Consider the following 21,581-nt stretch of genomic DNA (forward strand, 5'->3'; position numbering starts at 1 on the left):
AAAGAGATAAATTTGTCTTCACATTATCTAAAATTGTGTTCGGCTCATTTTAAAGATACAGATTTTTGAGAAAGTACATAATGGAAAAAAAATTTTAAAAGCTGATGCTGTACCATCCATGTTTAATTTTCCAAGCCATTTGCAGAAGGTACGATATATTATCTCTGTTGTTACAATGTCAATATCATTAAAAATCAATTAGTAGTTTACGACAATAAAGAATACCGTACTTAATTGTTAGTACGGGTACAGTATATCAGATTGTAGAGAAATCCCGCCGAGTGAATTATTTAGACTTAATACATCAGATGTTACACACAATTAGTGGAAAGGTAACTTTTTGTTTTTATTATGTAAATTAATTTATCTGCAAGATAATAAACATTGATAAATAAATATACAGATAATAAATAAATAAATGGCTATAATATTCATATATAAAATTAAGAGATAGGCCTATGTTGTTATCTTTTCATATAGGATTACAGTGCTTATTTAAAATTAGTTTTTTGGGGGGGTTATCTATATTGTCAATTGCTCATCAATTTGTTTTGCAGGCATTCCCAATATTATCTTCCATTAGGGTTATAAATGTAAATAGTTACCTAACTTATATGAAGATCTATTATAATATCTTACATTTTAATGTGTCATTTATTTTTAAGTCATCATCAGGCAGCATTTACCTAAAACCATCCTTTCAAGAATCAACAGGTATGTCGTCATCATTTCAAATTGGGTTGAAGTGCTTATTTAAAATTACTTTATATTTGTGAGTTCTCTATGTTGTCATTTGCACAGCAATTTTTGTTATTGTTTTGTTTTTGCAGATATTCCTATAGTGTGTTATTTTCCACTGGGTGTTATAAATGTATATAGTTCACCTATAAATAACCTTTTTATATTTTGCCAGATATATATTATTAAAAGGGGCGGCCGGGTAGCTCAATTGGTGGAGCAGCTGGCTACGGACTGGAAGGTCTACCTCCATGCCCCCCAAGTGCCTTCATGGCATGTTACGGGGATACCTTTACCTTTTTATATATTATTAAAAAAGCAAGGAATGCCATCTTATTGATATTGCCAGTACATATGTGCATAAAAATTATGTATCATCACTCCGCAAGCAATGATAATATGTGTTTATTTATTTAAAATAACAATACAGTATGTAAAGAAATCCACTCATAAAAAATATGTTTTTTTTATTTTCCATATGGTGATTATGTTTAGTTTTTAGGTCTTCACGTTATCTATTATTTGCAATGTATTAGGTACCGGTATTTTTTATAAATTGATAGCATTCCCTTTATTAATTGAAAAATGACTTATAAATGCAATTAATTTGGCTACTTTTACACATTATATTTTGCCACATTACTTATGTCCTGTGGTCTAAAAGTACCGGTAATATAATTTTCGATTCTCTAAAACTTAACAACAGGTCTATACTGATTATCACATATTTATTTCAAGAATTTGATTATAATAAGAGCTTACCCTAATCAAGGTGCATATATTTATGTCTTGTGATCTAAAAGTAATGTATATTAATATAATTTTCGATTCTGTGAAACCTAACAATATGCTGATTATCGTAAAATTATACATTCTATAATGTGTATTGTGTAAGCCTATTTATGGATGTATGAGCATGTGTTTTATAACTTGCTGCGTAGGTACGTATTTTCTTTACTTTAATGCTGTGACGCATCAATGAAACTGTGAATAAATTTACTTCGTCCCAATTCTATGCTAAACGTCGAAAATGGCCATATCTGTCAATTTTTTTTATCACCTCAGCGTTAAATTGCGTAATTTACTTATTGGTATTATGCGTCTGCTCTCCATCAACATGGTGGCAAGCACAGCATTCAATTTGCCCCGGTTTCCTCGTTCTGCGCACAGTTCTGCGCAGCCAAGACTGTAGGGCAGCCGTGTAGAAAATGTGATCGTGCGCCAAGCCATTGACAGATATTAATAAAACTGCTTGAGTGTGAGTGAGATGTATCGGACAACTCAGTGAGTGGTAAAGGGTCGAGTGAGTGATTAGTCTGAATTTCATATTAATAAATATTTTCCCCTCCTGGACATATCTCACTCGTGACTCTGAGTTGTTACTCACATTTTATCGCCTAGACATAGCTGTGCAAGTTATCAATGTTTAGACTAGAGCTCCTTGCAGAGGGAAGTCTTCGTCACATTCGATTTGTAAATATACTTTTGTTTCGATCATGGAGGAGAAAAGTGTGCAGTTTCAAACTTCATTTGTTAATATTTTGAAACAACACCACATATTATTCACTAAATCAGTTACCGGAAATGAGAAATAGGAAGTCTTTTCCTATCATTGAAGACTTGAAGACAAATGCAAAGGAATTTGCAACATGGTCTTCTCTGAAGCACAAAAAAAAAAAAAAAAGTCTTATGAATGTGTAACATAATGTGATGATAAACTTACCTATATGTGTACGCTGTATATTATTAGTATTTCCTTTCTAATGGCTCGTCTGAGTGATATAAATAACCTGTTCGGTAATTCTACTCTATCTTCCTCCACTTCATCCTACAGTAATGGAACTTCATAATCTTCAAGTAGGTGTTTAGTTACCTTGTGCGATATAATGCAGCATAATATGATCAAACGCACTTTCCATTGTAACTCTTATTTTGCTTCGGAGAATTGGAAATCGTTGCTTCACTTGGCCGAAACATCTCTATAATCGCATGTTCTTTCGTTACCAGTATACATTTATTGTAGGCTCTTTGCTGTGAAATGATGGTAAAGTAATAAGAATAAGCCAAGGAGCAATTCTGTGGCTCCAAGGCAAAAGTAGGCCTCTATGTTATTTCTTTCACTTTTCAAGAGCGAGCATGTACATATATAATTTGAACAACCTTATAAAATCGTAGGAATCATGTTTCATAACAATGGATTAGACAAAAAAATAATAGAGATAAATACAAGTTATCTTTTGCCACAATAAAGATACTAGCAGGATGCACAACATATCGCAAAACTTCATGTTCAACAAAAATTTAGATATCATCTTTTGCCTTGGAACCACAGAATTCCATAGCCCATATCACCTAGAAGAAGTGCATTGGTATTATTGCCAATCATTACTCTACAAACAGCCGAATTTCTTCATATAGGCCGAATATAGAAATAATTATCCACGCTTGTGAATTCTTCCTTGACATTGCAGGTAGCTCGTACTTTAAGGCTGGCAACACTTTTTTTTTTGCTAAAATACTCATCGGCATGTTCATTTTTTTAAATAAAAATATTGGTACAATTCACAGCTTCAATGGCGTCAGGAAATGGATACTTTCTTTTTGCATCCTGTAACTCTTGGATAGTTGTTGGAAATTGAACGCAATTAAATGCTTTTAATTTCAAAGCATCTGCAACTTCCCAGCAGTTAGAATTTGTTTTATAAAAGAAAGCTATAAGGATAATGACTGGGGTACATAGAAGGACATCATGTAAAAAGATATTCCAAAATTTAGAAATCTTTATTGTACATTGTGAGTAGGTCTACACTCTTTCACTGAGTCCACACCTGTGGAGTAATGGCTAGTGCTTCTGGCCGCGAAACCAGGTGGCCCGGGTTCGAATCTCGGTCGGGGTAAGTTACCTGGTTGAGATTTTTCCGAGGTTTTCCCTCAACCTAATATGAGCAAATGCTGAGTAACATTCGATGCTGGACCCCGGACTCATTTCACGGGCATTATCATCTTCATCTCATTCAGACGCTAAATAAGCTGAAATGTTGATACAGCATCGTAAAATAACTTACTCTTTCCCTGATTATGTTTTAAATAAAAAATCAAGGTATATTCAATACTACTCAAAACATTTACAATTTTAATACAAGACACAAATCAGATCTCCATCTATCCTCTGTTAGTCTAAGCTGTTATGAAAAAGGAGTTCACTATTCATGTACCTATTACGGTCTTCAATGCACTGCCTAATTATCTTAATGTTTCGAAGGACCATGTTGAGAACAGAATTAACCAAACTTCTACATATAGGCCTACATGTTAAAATGTTATGTTTTATTTAATGACGGTCGCAACTGCCGAGGTTATATCAGCGTCGCCGGTGTGCCGGAATTTTGTCCCACAGGAGTTCTTTTACATTCCAGTAAATCTACTGACATGAGCTTGTCACATTTAAGCACATTTAAATTCCATCGACCTAGCCCAGGATCGAACCCGCAACCTCGGGCACAGAAGGCCAGCGCTATACCAACTGCACCAACCATGCCAACTTTACATATACATACCTTCTACATAACTGACGAATTGTTTTTTTATTATTATTTATTTATTTAATCTAACAAAATGTATGCTTGTAAATTGAATTACTCTGCTTTCTGTGTATTATATATTTTTGTATAGATCAACTGATGAAACTTCTTGTTATTCATTGCGCTATAATTTTGTAGAGCCACCAGAGTAACTTACGTTAGTCGGCAGACTCGCTAGCTGCTGATCAGGAGCTGCACTCGGGCTTGGGTTAGATTACCTGTTTGAGTTTTTTTTCCGAGGTTTCCCCAAACGTAAGGCAAATGCCAAGTAATCTATAGCGAATCCTCGGCCTCACTTCATCTCAAAAAAAAAATTGTTTAAGTCTTGTTTCGTATCTTGAAGCCTTAATGCTAACATAAAATCTATGGAATATAATGAAATGAAAAGTGACACGGTACCATGAAAAATATCCATATATTCTGGAACGCCCATTTGAAAACCTGGATCGGCCACATATGGTAAGAAAATTCTCATTTTTATTTCATTATTGAGAGCTCTTCCTTTTCTCTCATTTGAATCTTGCAAGAAATGCAGCGCTGCCACTGTACGTTCTCCTTCTTAAATTTGTACAAATCTTTGTAGGCTTAACTATGTTTACAAGCTCCTCTGTGATGTTTATACCGTTTCTTCTGCGTTATATAACAATAATATACCTCGTCATTACGATTTTTTAACTTCACTCAACCGCCTTGAGTCACCTATTCAGTTAACTCAGAAAGTTGATAGTATAAACTCAAGTATATGAGTGAGAGGTAACGTTTATTAATATCGTCTCTCGTCTGTTGCGTAATCAAGAGTTGTTACTCAAGGATCAAAGGTCAGTGCCAGCCTGAGTGAGAGATAAGTATGTTTATTAGTACACATGCGAGTTATAACTCGGAATTGTCGAGTGATAAGTAACAACTCAACATTATTAATATCTCCCATTGTGTAACCTGCAACATGCATAATACCTATGGAGGGAAGTAGACACCCGAAGGGGAAGTGAAGCAACTGTCTGACTTATTAACGGATTTTCATTTTCCTTACATCAAGCACTCAAATATAATTTGATACAGTACAAGGTTACAAACTAATGTTTAGTATATGTAACGAAGAAAGAAATGAACAGTAAAACATAGGACACATTATCACAACCTGAAATTAACTGTCTTCAGAATGTCTCTGCGAGAGAGTTTCAAAATCAGGAATTATGTCACTTATTGCCAGTTGTAGTTGATCACGAAGGTATTTGCCTGTCAGTCGTGATCTAAATTTGGTTTTTACTATTTTCAATGTTGAAAATAATTTTTCACAAACGTAAGTTGTAGCAAACATGGCTTCAACAGAGCGAGCGAAAGAACAAAGCTTCGGATATTTATTTTTTGGCAAAGATTTGAAAAGTTCAACATTTGTCAAGTCCTTACATCTAGCTTCCATTGTAAATCTGTGAGTTTAAATTGAAGATCTAACTGCATTATTCGTATATCTGCTGAAAAAGAATCAACGTACAGAGATAATAATAATAATAATAATAATAATAATAATAATAATAATAATAATAATAATAATAATAATACTTAACCTTTTAATATTTCATGAGTCACATGTAGTATAATGCCGTTTTATGTTATATAACTGTTTACCTCGTAATACTTGTGAACAAATCATACATTTAATATTATCATATTGGCAGCAAAAAAATGCGTCCTCCCATTCTACTTGAAACTTTCGTTTTTGTAGAGGTACCATACATGGTTTCGAGAGAGATATTACGACGATACGCCACTCGCAGGTCAGAGACAAATACAAATGGAACGGAGTTTGACTCCAGTGAGTGAGCGAGTGGGGGTTGTGGGAGGTAGGAAACAAGAGAAATGCATAGCTGTCATTGCCAGTCACATTTCGCCACGGCTGCTGTAGGGGCTTGTGTCCAGTGTTGCCAACAGGATGGAAATTCCGTCAAAACAGACGAAATTTCAACGTAGCGGACGGAAAAAGAATGGCTTTGACGGGTGACGGATTTTCTGGCGGATATTACGATTTGCATCACCTTTTGACTTTCAGCTGCTGTCATTTTTAATTGTTAATTTTTGGGGGATTTTACTTTTTCTTTGAACAGCCCTGCCCGTGCCGTACCATGTTATTTTTATTTTAATCAAAATTAATAAGTAAGCTGTGTTAAAATTTGCTTTTTATTTGTATATAGATATAGTGAATTGGTTTTATTATTTTAATTTAATTTTGACGAATTCTAGGATACAAATACGGGGACACAAATTAGGTGTTGGCGACACTGCTTGTACCAGCGCGAGAGAGAAACCTCCCTAAAAATTATATAACTGAGAAATTTCGTTCTGCTGAATAGATAATTAAGTGTTATGTTTGCCACCCTGCTTAATAGAATATCGAATTATCGAAGATCGAAGTTAAACTGAAATATTTCTTTGTATCGTCTTTCATGTTTTTAAAAAATAATTTGATTATATTTTTGTGAATGACGTCAATACCCATTGGAGAACATTAGAAAATTTAATTAACTCATTTTTGAAAGAATTTTCATTTTTTTTTTAGTACAAAACTACTATTAAATTGGTATTGGTTATAATGCCAATGGTAGTACTTCGTGGCTGATGGTCATTGCATCTTTGACGGATGTCGGAAGATGACTGGTCGTATTGTATAGTTCTGTGATTTTTGTGTCCTGAGAATCTGGATTTATTCCTTTATTCGTATTACACGAATAAAATACGGTGTCGATGGCTTCAGCTGCCTACAAATTAAGCTGTGTTCTATTTGGACACACTCTAGATGTTAGATCTGTAGCTGTTACTGAAGAAGGCTACATTGTATCGGGATCAAGAGACAAAAGTGCAAAAATTTGGAAGCCAAATGGGTAATTTTTGTAATGAGTAAATGCATTGTAGTTGTAAGTATTATTGTTATAGGTTACTATTGTGTATAACAATTTTTTTTGGTTCTCTTTTTGCAGGATAAATACGGGGTATTCCGTATCCCAAACTCTGGTTGGTCATTCAAATTTTGTTTCGTCTGTGTGTGTTTTGCCCCCACACGATGATTATAAGTTGGGTCTCATCTTAACGGGAAGTAATGATCATTCTATCTGTGCCTTTTCTCCAGATTCTGCTAAACCACTGTTCGTGTTAAAAGGACATAATAATGCCGGTAAGTAAGCCTATGGGAAGTAACGCTCATTCTATCTGTGCCTTTTCTCCAGATTCTGCTAAACCACTGTTCGTGTTAAAAGGACATAATAATGCCGGTAAGTAAGCCTATTTATGTTATATATGAAATATATTATGAAATATGAGTAATTAGTATAATTACACATTGATAATTCACAAAGTACATAACCTCACTTTTAAATATTTTATGTATCTAAATATAACTTAGTGGGCCTATAAACAAAGTAGGAAAATGTAGGCAGGTAACCTTCTAATTCAAAATTTAAGAAAAGAAAATAGGGGATCCGAAAATAGAAGTACGCGAAGATGAACAGTATTATCACAATGATATTGTTACGAATTATAGGACTGTCAACTTTGTGTCTATGCCTTCCAGGACAACTTATAAGAGGCACAGGAAAAGAAAAGTTCTTGACCAAAAAGGACAATTTTGGGGGATTTTGTACAGCTTTTGTGGGGAAGCCAATAATTTATATGAATCAAGTATAGACCATTACAATTAACTCAGTTGGCATGATTATTTTAATTTGTCTTTGTCTATAGCCTATATGCTAATCACATATCAGATTTTAGGTCAAACTAATTTATCCACTTACTTAGTTGTCAAAATTGATAAACAGCAAATTTAGACATCACATATTCATTAAATGATGATAATTGCAAATTTAGAGTTAACATACTGGAAACTGATAAACATCAACATTTTGTTTTGATAATTTTCTGACAGCAATGGCAATAGTAGTGATAGCAGACATCGCAGTTGAATTTTTAAACGTGTATTTATCTTGAGATTTGATTCTGTCAGATCTGGCCTACTCTTAACATAGGCCTAGTCATAGAATTCAGTAAAAAGGTAAAGGTATCCCCGTAATATGCCATGAAGGCACTTGGGGGGCATGGAGGTAGAGCCCCATGCTTTCCATGACCTCAGCACTAGAATGAGGTGGTGTGGTCGGCACCACACTCTGACCGCCTTTTACCCCCGGAAAAGACCCGGTACTCAATTTTATAGGAGGCTGAGTGAACCTCGGGGCCATTCTGAAAATTTGGCAACGAACTCAGTTACAAGTTCAAATTTAGTTTCACCTGGATTTCTACCTCAACTGATAAATCACTTAGGCTACTCTGTTTATGATGTCTGTAGACTAAAACTAAAAACCTTCTCACAATAGCCCTAACATCGAAAACAAGCACTGATAAAAAAACAGGTCTAAAAAGTTTGTTATAATGTGAAATAATATATTATGTAACCGATCTTGACTATTTGTAATTTTATATTACGTAACTGATCTTGACTATTGTAATTTTCTACTATATTTCATGTAATTTCTAAGGTATTTCCTTTTGTGTTGTTTTGTAATCTAATTTTGTATTTCATGTATATTATTGAAACCTGGTTGAGTGGAAGAGAAGGCCTCATGGCCTTAACTCTGCCAGGCAAAATAAACCTACTAAGTTACTATAACATTTTAACTTAATTGAAAATTTCTAGTGGAATTTTAAGAAAACAAGGGCGCACTTCTGTACAGGGGCAGTGGCATTTCCTCTAAGGTTAGAGCCCAGTTTAGGTGTATGTGTGTGTATAATCGAAAATTATGGGCTAGAAAATGTTGAGAATAGGTTGCATGTTTAGGCCTATATGACATTTTTTTTTTTCGATTAATACACACACACACTTAAACTGGGCTCTAATCTTAGAGAAATGCCACTGCCCCTCTATGGAAGTGTGCCCGAAAACAAATATCTTCATGTAACCTTGTCTGCATGAATATTGAACTGAAGACCATTAACCAAATTCAAAGGCATGTTGGGTCCGATAAATATAATTAATACAATTTTAAATATATATGTGAGTTTATTACCGTCAAAGTTACTTATCAAGAACAATCATTCAAGTCATTAAATTATGACATAAGATAATACATAGTGAAAGACGAACGTTTTCGCCATAAGTATGGCATCTTCAGGTCTCATGGCGACAGAAACACAAATGAACACTTATATCTCTGGTATGTATACAATCATTGGTGTATATGTCTGGACAGACAAAGTTAAAATGGTAACCAATACAAACATATATGGTTATGAACGCATGCGTGACAACAAAATCTAAAATAACCAAGTACACAGCAGTAAAAATTATGAACAATGTGCTGGTGGTTAAAATCTTCAATAAGATAAAATAATTTGACTGTCTTCAAATGTATGGTCAGAATTGCCTCTTTTTGAAGATTGGAATAAGTGTTGGAGTTATTGGCTGTTATTACTATGGGTATACTGTGTCATCTGCAAATAATTTTAAAGCTATGTTAAAAAGAAGATACAATTGACTCAAACTTCTTTCTCTCTGCATTACTCATATGTTCAAAAATGTTACTAATCAGAAATTATTCTAATTCTGGGATTTTTTTCCATCCCAATAAAGTAAAAAATTCTTCTGGGAACATAGCATACGATTTCTGGTCAATCCTGCTGTATCCTGAATGGTTGGGAACCCTATTGTTATAAGTAGGTATTGTCTTTTTCACCTATACTTCGCCGTTAGGGCAATGGATAATATTAGTAACATGATTTTGCTTGTACCAGCCGACACTGTACGGCATGTAATGTAGGAAAGTATAAATTAAAAATGTATCTATTCACAGAATCAATACTAACTTAATTTCATTATCACAAGGTTTTCAAGACTAGCCCAATTGAAATAATGCAGTGACTAGTGGTGACTAGTTAGGAGAAAATCCACAAACAATCAGAGAAAATACGGGAATTTTACTTGAAGCAAGTAAAGAGATAGGTTTGGAAGTATATCCCGAAAAGACAAATTATATGATTATGTCTCGTGACGAGAATGTTGTACGAAATGGAAATATAAAAATTGGAAATTTATGCTTTGGAGAGGTAGAAAAATTCAAATACCTGAGAGCAACAGTAACAAATTTAAATGATACTCGGAAGGAAATTAAACACAATAAATATGGGAAATGCCTGTTATTATTCGGTTGAGAAGCTTTTATCATCCAGTCTGCTGTCAAAAAATCTGAAAGTTAGAATTTATAAAACAGTTATATTACCTGTTGTTCTTTATGGTTGTGAAACGTGGACTCTCACTTTGAGAGAGGAACATAGGTCAAGGGTGTTTGAGAATAAGGTGCTTAGGAAAATATTTAGGGCTAAGAGGGATGAAATTACAGGGGAATGGAGAAAGTTACACAACACAGAACTGCACGCATTGTATTCTTCACCTGACATAATTAAGAACATTAAATCCAAATGTTTGAAATGGGCAGGGCATGTAGCGTGTATGGGCGAATCCAGAAATGCATATAGAGTGTTAGTTGGGAGGCTGAAGGGAAAAAGACCTTTGGGGAGGCTGAGACATAGATGGGAAGATATTAAAATGGATTTGAGGGAAGATGGGATATGATGGTAGAGACTGGATTAATCTTGCTCAGGGTAGAGACCAATGGTGTGCTTATGTGAGGACGGCAATGAACCTCTGGGTTCCTTAAAAGCAAGTAAGTAAGTAAGTAAGTAAGTGGTGAAAATTCGCTGAAATATTAAAATATTGCAAAGTATAAGTTATTCTTCAAAAAGTCACAAAAACTCAGAAATAAATAATGTAGTTCAACTCAAAAAATGAACTGGGAAATAATAATAAAATGAAAACACTTTGAAACGAAAAATAAAATCACTTCGAAATGAACTCACCAAAAAATTTAAAATGCATCGGATACAGTAAGAAGAAATCCTGGCATGGCTAAAGGGCTGAACTTTTGGAATTATTTGGTATTACTTTGAAACATCACTACGAAATATAAAAATTGGAGATTTATCCTTCGAAGAGGTGGAAAAATTCAAATATCTTGGACCAACAGTAACAAATATAAATGACACTCAGGAGGAAATTAAATGCAGAATAAATGTGGGAAATGCATGTTATTATTCGGTTGAGAAGCTTTTGTCATCTAGTCTGCTGTCAAAAAATCTGAAAGAATTTATAAAACAGTTATATTACTGGTTGTTCTTTATGGTTGTGAAACTTGGACTCTCACTTTGAGAGAGGAACAGAGGTTAAGGGTGTTTGAGAATAAGGTTCTTATTTATTTATTTATTCTGGTGTAGTTAAGGCTATCAGGCCTTCTCTTCCACACCACCAGAAATACAAATACAATAATAGAAATAAAAACGAAAAAAAAAAAACACTATAAACAAAGTAAAGCCACACAAAAATATACACAGGTTGCAGTCACACAAACTTTAAATTAGTGAAAATATTTGGGGCTAAGAGGGATGAAGTTACAGGAGAATGGAGAAAGTTACACAATGCAGACTGCATGCATTGTATTTTTCACCTGACATAATTAGGAACATTAAATCCAGATGTTTGAGATGGGCAGGGCAAACTACGAATATTGCTGTTTTATGATCTTCTTCCTCCATCTAACAATGAACTCAATACATTGTCGTCATATGGCAGGTTTTTTGAATGTATGTGGAAAATCTTTCGTAGTACCGAAAATATTCCCTTCATGTAGACTGGTTGGTACTCAAAACATACGAGCGACTGCTTTATTATTATTGTATCTCCAATGAGGGGTAGCCCTATTTTACATATGTATGCTAGGGCTATAGTTTTACACAAAAAATAGGCCTAAGCATAAAACAAATTGAAAAGAAAAATAAATTAGCTTACACAATGGAAATAAAACCTAAACAATCCGTAATTTAAACATTGCGATTGCAAATCAAACATCAGTCATCAATTGAGACATACAGAAAACAGTTACAACACATAAACAAAACATTTCTTATAGCGGTACTCTATAACACAATTAAGCAACTTTCCCTAACATACATCATAAATTAATACACAATAGTCACACAAACACAATCAAGCATCCCACAACTATGACTCACATACACAACAAATCAAGCATCCTCTACAACACATACACTTCAACATGATAACTATACTTTTAAAAGTTACAAATTTGGCTGCAAAAGAATAAATAGGACACTGTTACTAAATACTGTTATTTCTACAAGGTCTTAAATACACCTGTAATAAATATGTGAAATTCCTTTATGCAACATTGCTTCAGAAGAACTTTTGTAATTGGTGGTGAGAAAGTTGTATCACACATGCTAAGGTGGGTTTCTAGCCGGTATCTCTTGCTTTCTTGTAGTGGGCACTCAAATAACAGGTGGTCGACTGTTTGTGTGGGGTGTTCACAGTGACATAAAGAGCCATTTGGGTTGTCAATTTTGAAACGTTGAAAATATGAACTAAATTTTCCGTGTCCAGTCATAAATTACGTGGATATGTAAGATGGTTCATAATTCTTTACGGTTAGTCTATCTTTAACTGTTGGAAAATATAGTGATTTTGTGATTTGACCATTTGTACTATTTAACCACATTGCATTCCAGTCATTTAAGATGTCCACCTTCATTTGCATTTTTACATAAGAGAGGGGTTGTTTAGAGTATGTGTGTTCTGTTTCCGAAATTGCGGCCATCTTGGCTAGATGATCTGCTCTTTCGTTTCCTGTGTTCCCTACATGACCACGTACCCAATCGAAACATAGATGTTGCTTACATAGTATCAAAGTTTCCCTAATACCAACCGCAATTGGATTGAGGTTATATTTATCGTCAATTGCTGCGAGTGCTGCTTGAGAATCACATAAAATTCGTACATTACACGGTCTATTTACACTCCATTCTGTTGCTTTCTTCAGTGCTAGGAGTTCCGCCTGGAATATTGTGCACGCTGGTGAGAGACCATACTGTTTGTAGGATATTTCAGAGTCTCTATCGTAAACAACGAAAGCGCAACCAACAAGTGTACATGACTCTTCATTTCTGACGAAACGTGACCCATCAGTATAGATGTGGAGGTCGTGTTGACTTGGGCAGTTAGGTCCTGTGACATTACAATACAGTCAGTATATTTTGGATGACAGCGGCAATTATATTGACAAATGTGTGTATTTCATTAGTCTTTCTCAAGATTGCTATTCGCCGTTTACTGTAGCCTAGTTGTTTTGCAAATGTTGCAAACATTGAACAAAAGAGTTTGAGCTTTGAAAAACTTCTGGAACGAAAGATTATGAGCGATGAAGAAGTCTGCATTATTTAGAAACATTGTCAGAAATAGATTTGGAGAGAGAATACCCAGTTAGTGTTTGTGACGAAGATGAGAATGAGATTGGTGATTATAATTATATCTCGCAACATTGTAATTGCAACGACTGCGAAAACACAAACTTGTTTTAAAGAGTATAACCTCTATTTGTGATTTTGCGTTTTCTCTGTTTCGGCTTCAATTCGCCTCTTCAGTTAGAGAAGTGTGATGACAAAAATTCTGTCGATCACTACTCTAGGACAGAGTGGAGAAGGAAATATCTCTATTGAGAAATTCCAAATTGTAGACTTTGATATATCCCCACAAATGCTATTGCTTTGTCTTTTGACTTACGTCTTTTGACTTTGCTTTGCAAAAAATTATTACTTTGCAAACCACGAAAACTACACTGTTGAGTAGCAAATTAATAGTGTTTTTCCCTCCATTAGTCAATTGTTTTAAAAACACTATTGTTATTGCTACAGACCCACAAACTGAACCTTTCTTCAACTCTTCAATATATTCTTAATAAGAATAACACAGAAAAGAAGTATGTCTTGAAGATTTTTGTTTTAAAGTATTTGTTCACTTCGGCTTCAGTAAAGTCTCATTTTATAAACCTATGGATCAACAATTGGCTCTCTTCTGACAAAGGAAAAATTTTACAATCTGTACAAAAGAAACCAAATGACCTGGAAATGTACAAAAACTTGCCCAGACATGTTCAAACATTTTTAACAAGAGCCAGAACAGGTCACATTGTCACACAATTGTACCTACACCGATTTTCACCTTTCTGATAATCCTACTTGTCTGTGGTGTAATAATCATGATGAAGATCTGGAACATATTCTTCTGTACTGTCCATTCATAAACCACAAAAGAAGTAAATTAAAATCATCAGTACCAGTTACAGAAGACACAGTTCTGCAGTATATATTGACTACACCTCAACTCTGGCTACTAGCAACAGGCATCTATAATGAACACCGATCAAAATACCCCTCATTTCTCATGAAAAACAAAAACTGAATAGACTACAGCGTTGTCAGCAAACAGCTGGATACATTAAGAAGATTGAGTCATTGCTTATATTTCTCTGAAGACCTATCATCTATTAACAGTGAGAAATCATTTTTTACAACATTATAAAAAAGCTTGACAGTCCAGTTTTGAATTGGCACAATGTTATAATTCTGATTTCATTAAAACAGCGGGGTACCTGTTTCTGCTGTTTGACCATTTCTGGTTCATTGTGAGCTTAAGAGGGATTATTCCACATGGTCACAAGCAATTATTGTCATTCCACCTCTTTAAATACTTTTCTTTCCTTATCATCAGAATTTTGCTTCCCTGAATATTTAGACAACATACTTAAAACACCAATTACTTTGGATTTACCATTTATTACTTAGACCACACAACAGAAAAACAAAGACATATTTCCAATCAAATTGAATATCTGGATTTCTGCTTTTTTATGATGCTACTGTTGAGTATCGATTAGTGAGCAAATGATCATGGTCGAATGATTTCTTGTACCACAGAGAAGACTGCCAAACTTGCATGTCTTTTTCATACACTCAATAATCAAAACATTTCATGTAGTAGAAGTGGTTTTGTTGTTTAATGACTCAGTGATATAACAGAAAAAATTGGTACCCTGTGGTGTAATTTCAAAATTTTATTTTATAGCTCAGTTTTTCATTTTGAAATGTTAAGCTAAGTTTGTAGAATAGCAAAAAAGACTAGAATAGTTTACAATTTAAGCATTTTAAAATCTTTTCAGTGGATTTCTTATAAATTGTATAACATAACCTGCTTCAGATGGTAGGCCTACATGCAGATATCAGCATTCAGATTGTTTTCACTGTATATCCTACAACAGTTTTTTATTAATAATGTTTGTTTGGAAAAAAAATTAAAGTTTGGCTCCATAAAGTCAGGAGCACTAGTGTGAATTCATAACTGTACATTTTATAAAGGCTTGAATAGAAGGCAAACATGATTTTATATTGTAAACAAGTAAGATAAAATAAAACGACCAGAAAACAAGAGAAATAACTTGTGTAAAAAAAAGGACATGTTTGGATGATACAGTCTTTTAATCATTGTTTTTTATTAATGGAAAAATAAATAAAAACATAACAGAGAATTCTGTTGTCTTAAGAATTAATATCATATAGTTTTAAACATTGTGTTTAAAATGTTTTAATCAACAGATATTGTTTTAAACAATATTGAACAGTTTGTTTAAAATGTTTTGTTTTAAACATGTCAACCCTGTGACATTCTCAGTGCATAAATGGCCCAACCCACAAAATTTGCGTACTGAGTTTATTGCATTAAAGATCTCCTCATATTGTTCTCTTCAAAATGTAAATCGACCTAAACTCCATTCCCAGTTTTTCCATGGGATTTCAGCACAAGTTTCGTTTGTGTATCGCGTTTCACGCACTGTTACAAAGAGGTAAAGTGGAAATATAATTTTATGGGTTGGGCCATTTGTGTACTGGGCACCTCATATAGGAAGGACATTGTTTCACAGATTGATCTCAATACATTTCTTATCATTATTGAGATATTGTTTCCTCCATCGGATATATGTTTATTGATTTCAATGTAACTATTGATATCAACGTTTATTTCTCTGAATCTCGTTAGCATATTGTTGTTGTTGTTTTATAATGCCAGGCATTTGACAATAAAATCATTTGACCTCTTGCATTCCAATATTTTTCAAAGATATTGTCATGGTCAGCCACTGAAGCACAGATTTTGAGGTGTTCTTGATTTGAGTTGCATAATGGGCAGTTAGCGGACTGATATATTCCAATTCTGTGCAGGTGCTTGGCCAAACAATCATGGCCTGTTGCCACTCTAAATGCAGCTACAGACGATTTGCGTGGTAAATCGGGAATTAACTGTGGATTATGATGCAGAGAGTTCCATTTTTTCTGTTAGCATATTGTATACTAGCCGTACCCGTGCGCTCCGCTGCACCCGTTAGAAATAAATATAAAGTAATTACATAATTAAAATAGGACATTTGATCCAGGGAACATTCGTGTTTGATAGAAGGATAAATCGTTTAATATGTTACTTAATTTAAATTGCATCCAAATAATTAAAATGCGATCATTTTGGTCCAGAGACCACTCATTGGTGCAATGACAATTCCTTTAACATGTTTCTAATTTTTATTACATGCAACCATAGTTTAATGAACATTGACATCAATGTGTATACTTTATTTTACTTGTTATAGATTTCCATTAAATTATGGTAACTTAATTTTAACCCTTGTTTTCTACGTATTCAGTAAATGGCGTTTGGCCCACTATGGTTCTGAACCCTTTAAATAACTTAAATTATATTATATAATATTACATTACATATATTATATATTACATTACATTATATTATATGAGAAGTTACTGTAATAACATTATAGCATTATGTCTATCTAGAGAAACTACACTTTCCAATGGTAAAATAATAATTAATTATACAAGTCGGTTAATTTAGCTTCCGATATTACTTCATACAAACACAGAAACATTCTCTGTAGGCTATCTTTCATAACTTTCGATTGTTGCTGTCCAAGGCCCCTTATAGACGAAGTCATTTGTTTTTTATTTCATTATATGGCCTTAGATGGCAGTTATTTTAATTTTAAAACTCATTTATCTCATTAAATATCACTCCTATCAAAATGTTTCAAGGAATAAAACTTATCGCAAATTATTTTTAAAGAAACTTTTGTTATGTAACATGTTTCACAAAAGCAATAATAAGCGAGATATTTCGATTTATTTAATTCAGGCCCCCTTATAACCCCCCTTTTAAATAATGTATTTTGAATGCCATATAGCCTAAAATCTAAGTTACAACGAACATAATTTATATTCCAATTTTCATCGAAATCCGTTCATCCAGTATCGCGTGAAAAGGTAACAAACATACAGACAGACAGATATGCAAACAAAAATTTCAGAAAAGCGATTTTCCTTTTCAGGGTGGTTAATTATATCTGTTAGGACCAATTATTTTTGGAAAATCGAAAATTACCAGATTTATTATTAGTATAGATGCTAGGAATGAGAGAGGCAGTAGGCTAACTGTCTGTACATTAAATTTAGTTTAAAATGTGGTATGCTTACTGATTTTATTGTATGGCTTTCTGAAATAGCCTACTCGTAATCTTAAAGTCCATTACTGTAGAAAAACAGGCTATATTATTAAATGATAATATAATGAAATAAGGACAATAAATTATTTTGAAGTGACAATGCCAATTTTACTTTAACTTACATTAATACTGCCCTGCTAAGGCTAAGTGCCGTATCTACAAAAAGCAAAGTATCGAGAAAAATGAGTTTAAAGTTTTCTGTACAGCCCCTTTCGATTTTTACGTATGATTACATAATTTATGTGGTTTCCAGCTATATACGACATTACAAAATTACTGAAACAAACAAAAATTATATTAATTCAGCCATTTAATAGAAACTACAGATACCGCTCTTTAACACAGCATGACTTAATATATAAATATCTGCCTTAACTACAAAATGCCATATGTTGCCACTCTGCTAAGGAGAAGTGCGGTATCTGCATAAAATTAAGAAATGAAAGAATAGGCGTCTAGAACCATAAGGGTCCAAAGTACGGAATCGAAAAATTCACATTAATTTATGATATTCAAATTATTATTCAGATTTCTAATATGTTAGATTTTGATTTGTTCATGGTACAATCTTATACATCCCACAATATCTATTAAAATATATCAGAACATGCATATATGCTAAAATATACAAATTCACCATAGTGTGCTTTAGGCCCTTATGATTCTAGACGTCTCTTGTGTTTAAGTTCTGAAGTTGACGATTCTCTATTTTAATTAATATTGCTACATGAATAATATGCAATAGCAAATGCAGAAACCCATTAGTAACAAAAATTGAATATATATGATAAATCCTTTCTAATTATTTCACAACTTGATATTAGGAGAGACAAAAAAAATCACAATTTAAGTCATGAACAGAATTATAGTATTAACAATGTAATAATAATAATAATAATAATAATAATAATAATAATAATAATAATAATCAATCTTTAAACATAAGTATGCACAAAATATTTACTGTATTAGTAAATATCGCCAGAATTTAAGTCTGTTTTCTGGAATGCCTTCTTTCAAGGTGTTCTCAATTCTATCTCTCTTCTCAAGATCAAATCCACAGGGCTTATCCAGATATTCAGGGAATTGCATGGCATGTCTTTTCTGTGCTTTCTTTTGCAGGAAATCTAAAGTTTTGTAACTTTCAGTTTCATTATATGTTGTTATGTACTCCAATACATAGTTACCTCTCACTGATTTCACATGAACCATATCCTTGAGGTAAGGTAGTTGTTTTGCATTTTTTTCTGATGGGAAGTTTGTGTGATCTATCTTTATTAGTTCCATTTTTCCGTTATTTTCATCTTGACAAGCGTCTACAAAATCGTCAAAGTCGTATGTTCTTTTCTGCTTTTTGAGAGACATTTTGAACTTGGTGATGAATACTGTAAGCAGAATAAATGTGTGTCCTGGTTCAAAACAGAAAGATTGATTTCTTGGGCAGCTATTTCCTTGGAATTCACCATGAAGACCAAGAAAGAATACAGAAACCAGTTCTTGTTCTGCCTTGAACAATTATCTACCCAAATTACCATATTTTGACATCTCTGTGTCTTTCAGGAACATGTAAAACGTACCTATAATACCTTCCTTATTTCGTCCTGTAATAGCTTCATTCCAAACAAATGCAAAATGTTTCAATTTAGATTTCTTTCCCACTGAAGCGAATGTCTCATAAGCTAGAATTCATAAGTTGATTTGCAACACTTGAATTAAAATTTTCATTTTCTATCATGTTGGATAAAGATCATTTTTCCAAAGTTAATTTTACTAATTGTTTAGATCTAGAAGAAGACATAATTATAATTGCTTTTAACACAGATTGCTGTTTAATATAACACTGACAGGTGCATACTGAAGCAGAAAGCGGCATGTGGATAAAAAGAGTGTGACAATACTAAGAAAGACCGCAGTATGTGCTTGGTACTAAGCAACAATGCAGTATCTGCAACTCACATACTGCACTTTTGCGTAGCATGAGAGACATACTGCAGTCTTGCTTAGTTTATCTAGCGATTTTGTGCAAATACGGCAAAATAAAAAGCTTATATTTCTTTTGTCATTGGAGATACCGCATTTTTACCTACTTCAATGAATTTCTGACAGTAAAACACCCTATAAAGTGTGAAAACCCCATTTTTCAATTTTCCTGCAGATACGGCACTTTTGCTTAGCAGGGCAGAATAGCCTTTCACAGGGCCTTCCTTATCAATTGATTCTGTCTGCACGTCGTGGTGTATTGGTTAAGATGGAGTTTAGAGATTATTCCCTCGTGAATTTTCCACGTTAAAATCCCATGAGGATAAAAAATGTAATGATTTATATTCGGTCTTTCATTCATAAAGCTATAAAATGCATTAAATAATTCCAGTAATTAAATTTATGTAACCTTTTTATACACGTTTTATTTTAATTTTATTTATTTGATATTCCATTGTTAACGTTAGTGATAAGTGATAACACTAGTCATGTATTATAGTTGGCAATTATAAATCATTATTCTTATCTGTGTAACTGTTTCAGTCTTGTGATATGCTTCTGCAAATATTATAAATGAGAGTATCCCTTTCCACTCTACTACAGAAAGTCGCTGATAACAGAGGTTATTGGTGTGCATATTGAATGGATATCCCAAAATATCCGTTTTCAGGGCTACGTAATTTATCCAAAATGTATTCAAGAAGCATACAGTTCTGATAAATATATATTTCAAATTGAAAAGATATACGGTACCTAATAATAAATAATTATAAAAAATTAACAGCCAGAGATCGAATATGGAGTATTTTCTTGTGAGGCTAATGCACTACCAACAGAAGCCATTAGGTTTAAACTATGTTATCATATCAAGAGTAAGTTGTTAAAAAAAAAGCCAATCAACCACTTTTCAGCTGCTGTGAATAACTGTTATGTGCAATCCATCCATAAGACAATAGAATGTTGTTGTTGTTATTATTATTATTATTATTATTATTATTATTATTATTATTATTATTATTATTATTATTAATATTATTAGATTGTTGGAGAAAAATTAGGAATTTTAATTTACTGAGCTTACTATCATGATTATTATAATTATGTATGAATGTATGTTTGTAATGATTTAACAACATTTATTCTCATGTTTCTCAGTATTTTGATTGTGAGCAATATCATTATTAAACTATTCAGAAATTTAAATTCTTACAGGAAAAAAAAGAATAACAAAAATTGTATTAAAAACTTCATAACGAAAACAATTTTCCTACTTTCCAGTGTGCAATCTCTCTCCTGGTGCAGAAAAGGGTACAGTACTCAGTGCATCATGGGATGCAACAGCTCGTTTGTGGAAGACAAATGGCAGTACAAATGCAATAGTTACTTTAACAGGGCATCAGGCAGCAGTATGGTCAGTTATTCAACTGCAGACACTTGGTGACATTGTGACGGGTTCAGCTGATAAGACTATCAAAATATGGTCCAAGGATGGTTTGATCCGAAGTACACTGACAGGTGTGTATTTTGTAACTCACCATGTAGTACAGGCTTGCTTTATATGTTTCTAAATTTCACCCAGACAAAAAACATTTTGATGATTACCATAAAATATTGCCATTTTTGCATTCTTATGCAAATTTCATCATCATCATCATCATCATCGTCGTCGTCAGCAGCAGTACTACAGCTCTGTTTGAACCTCTGCATCCTTTGAGATCTTCTTCCAGGACTCCCAAACCCTGGCAACCATCCACCATCTTTTAACTCTGATGTTCCA

At 33.4% G+C, this 21,581-nt stretch overlaps 1 protein-coding gene across 1 annotated transcript in view; it reads left to right on the forward strand.

The window, feature by feature from the left end:
- The first annotated feature begins 6,710 nt into the window (after positions 1 to 6,710).
- Plap (phospholipase A2 activator protein) overlaps positions 6,711 to 21,581 on the forward strand; it is a 49,555-nt gene continuing 34,684 nt past the window's right edge. The window contains exons 1-3 of the mRNA XM_069821568.1: positions 6,711 to 7,195; positions 7,292 to 7,485; positions 21,083 to 21,319. Of these exons, the coding sequence (XP_069677669.1) occupies positions 7,059 to 7,195; positions 7,292 to 7,485; positions 21,083 to 21,319 (568 nt within the window). The 5' untranslated portion in view covers positions 6,711 to 7,058. The remainder of the gene's footprint in view (positions 7,196 to 7,291; positions 7,486 to 21,082; positions 21,320 to 21,581) is intronic.

This window comes from Periplaneta americana, chromosome 3 (assembly GCF_040183065.1).
Source record: "Periplaneta americana isolate PAMFEO1 chromosome 3, P.americana_PAMFEO1_priV1, whole genome shotgun sequence".
NCBI lineage: Eukaryota > Metazoa > Arthropoda > Insecta > Blattodea > Blattidae > Periplaneta > Periplaneta americana.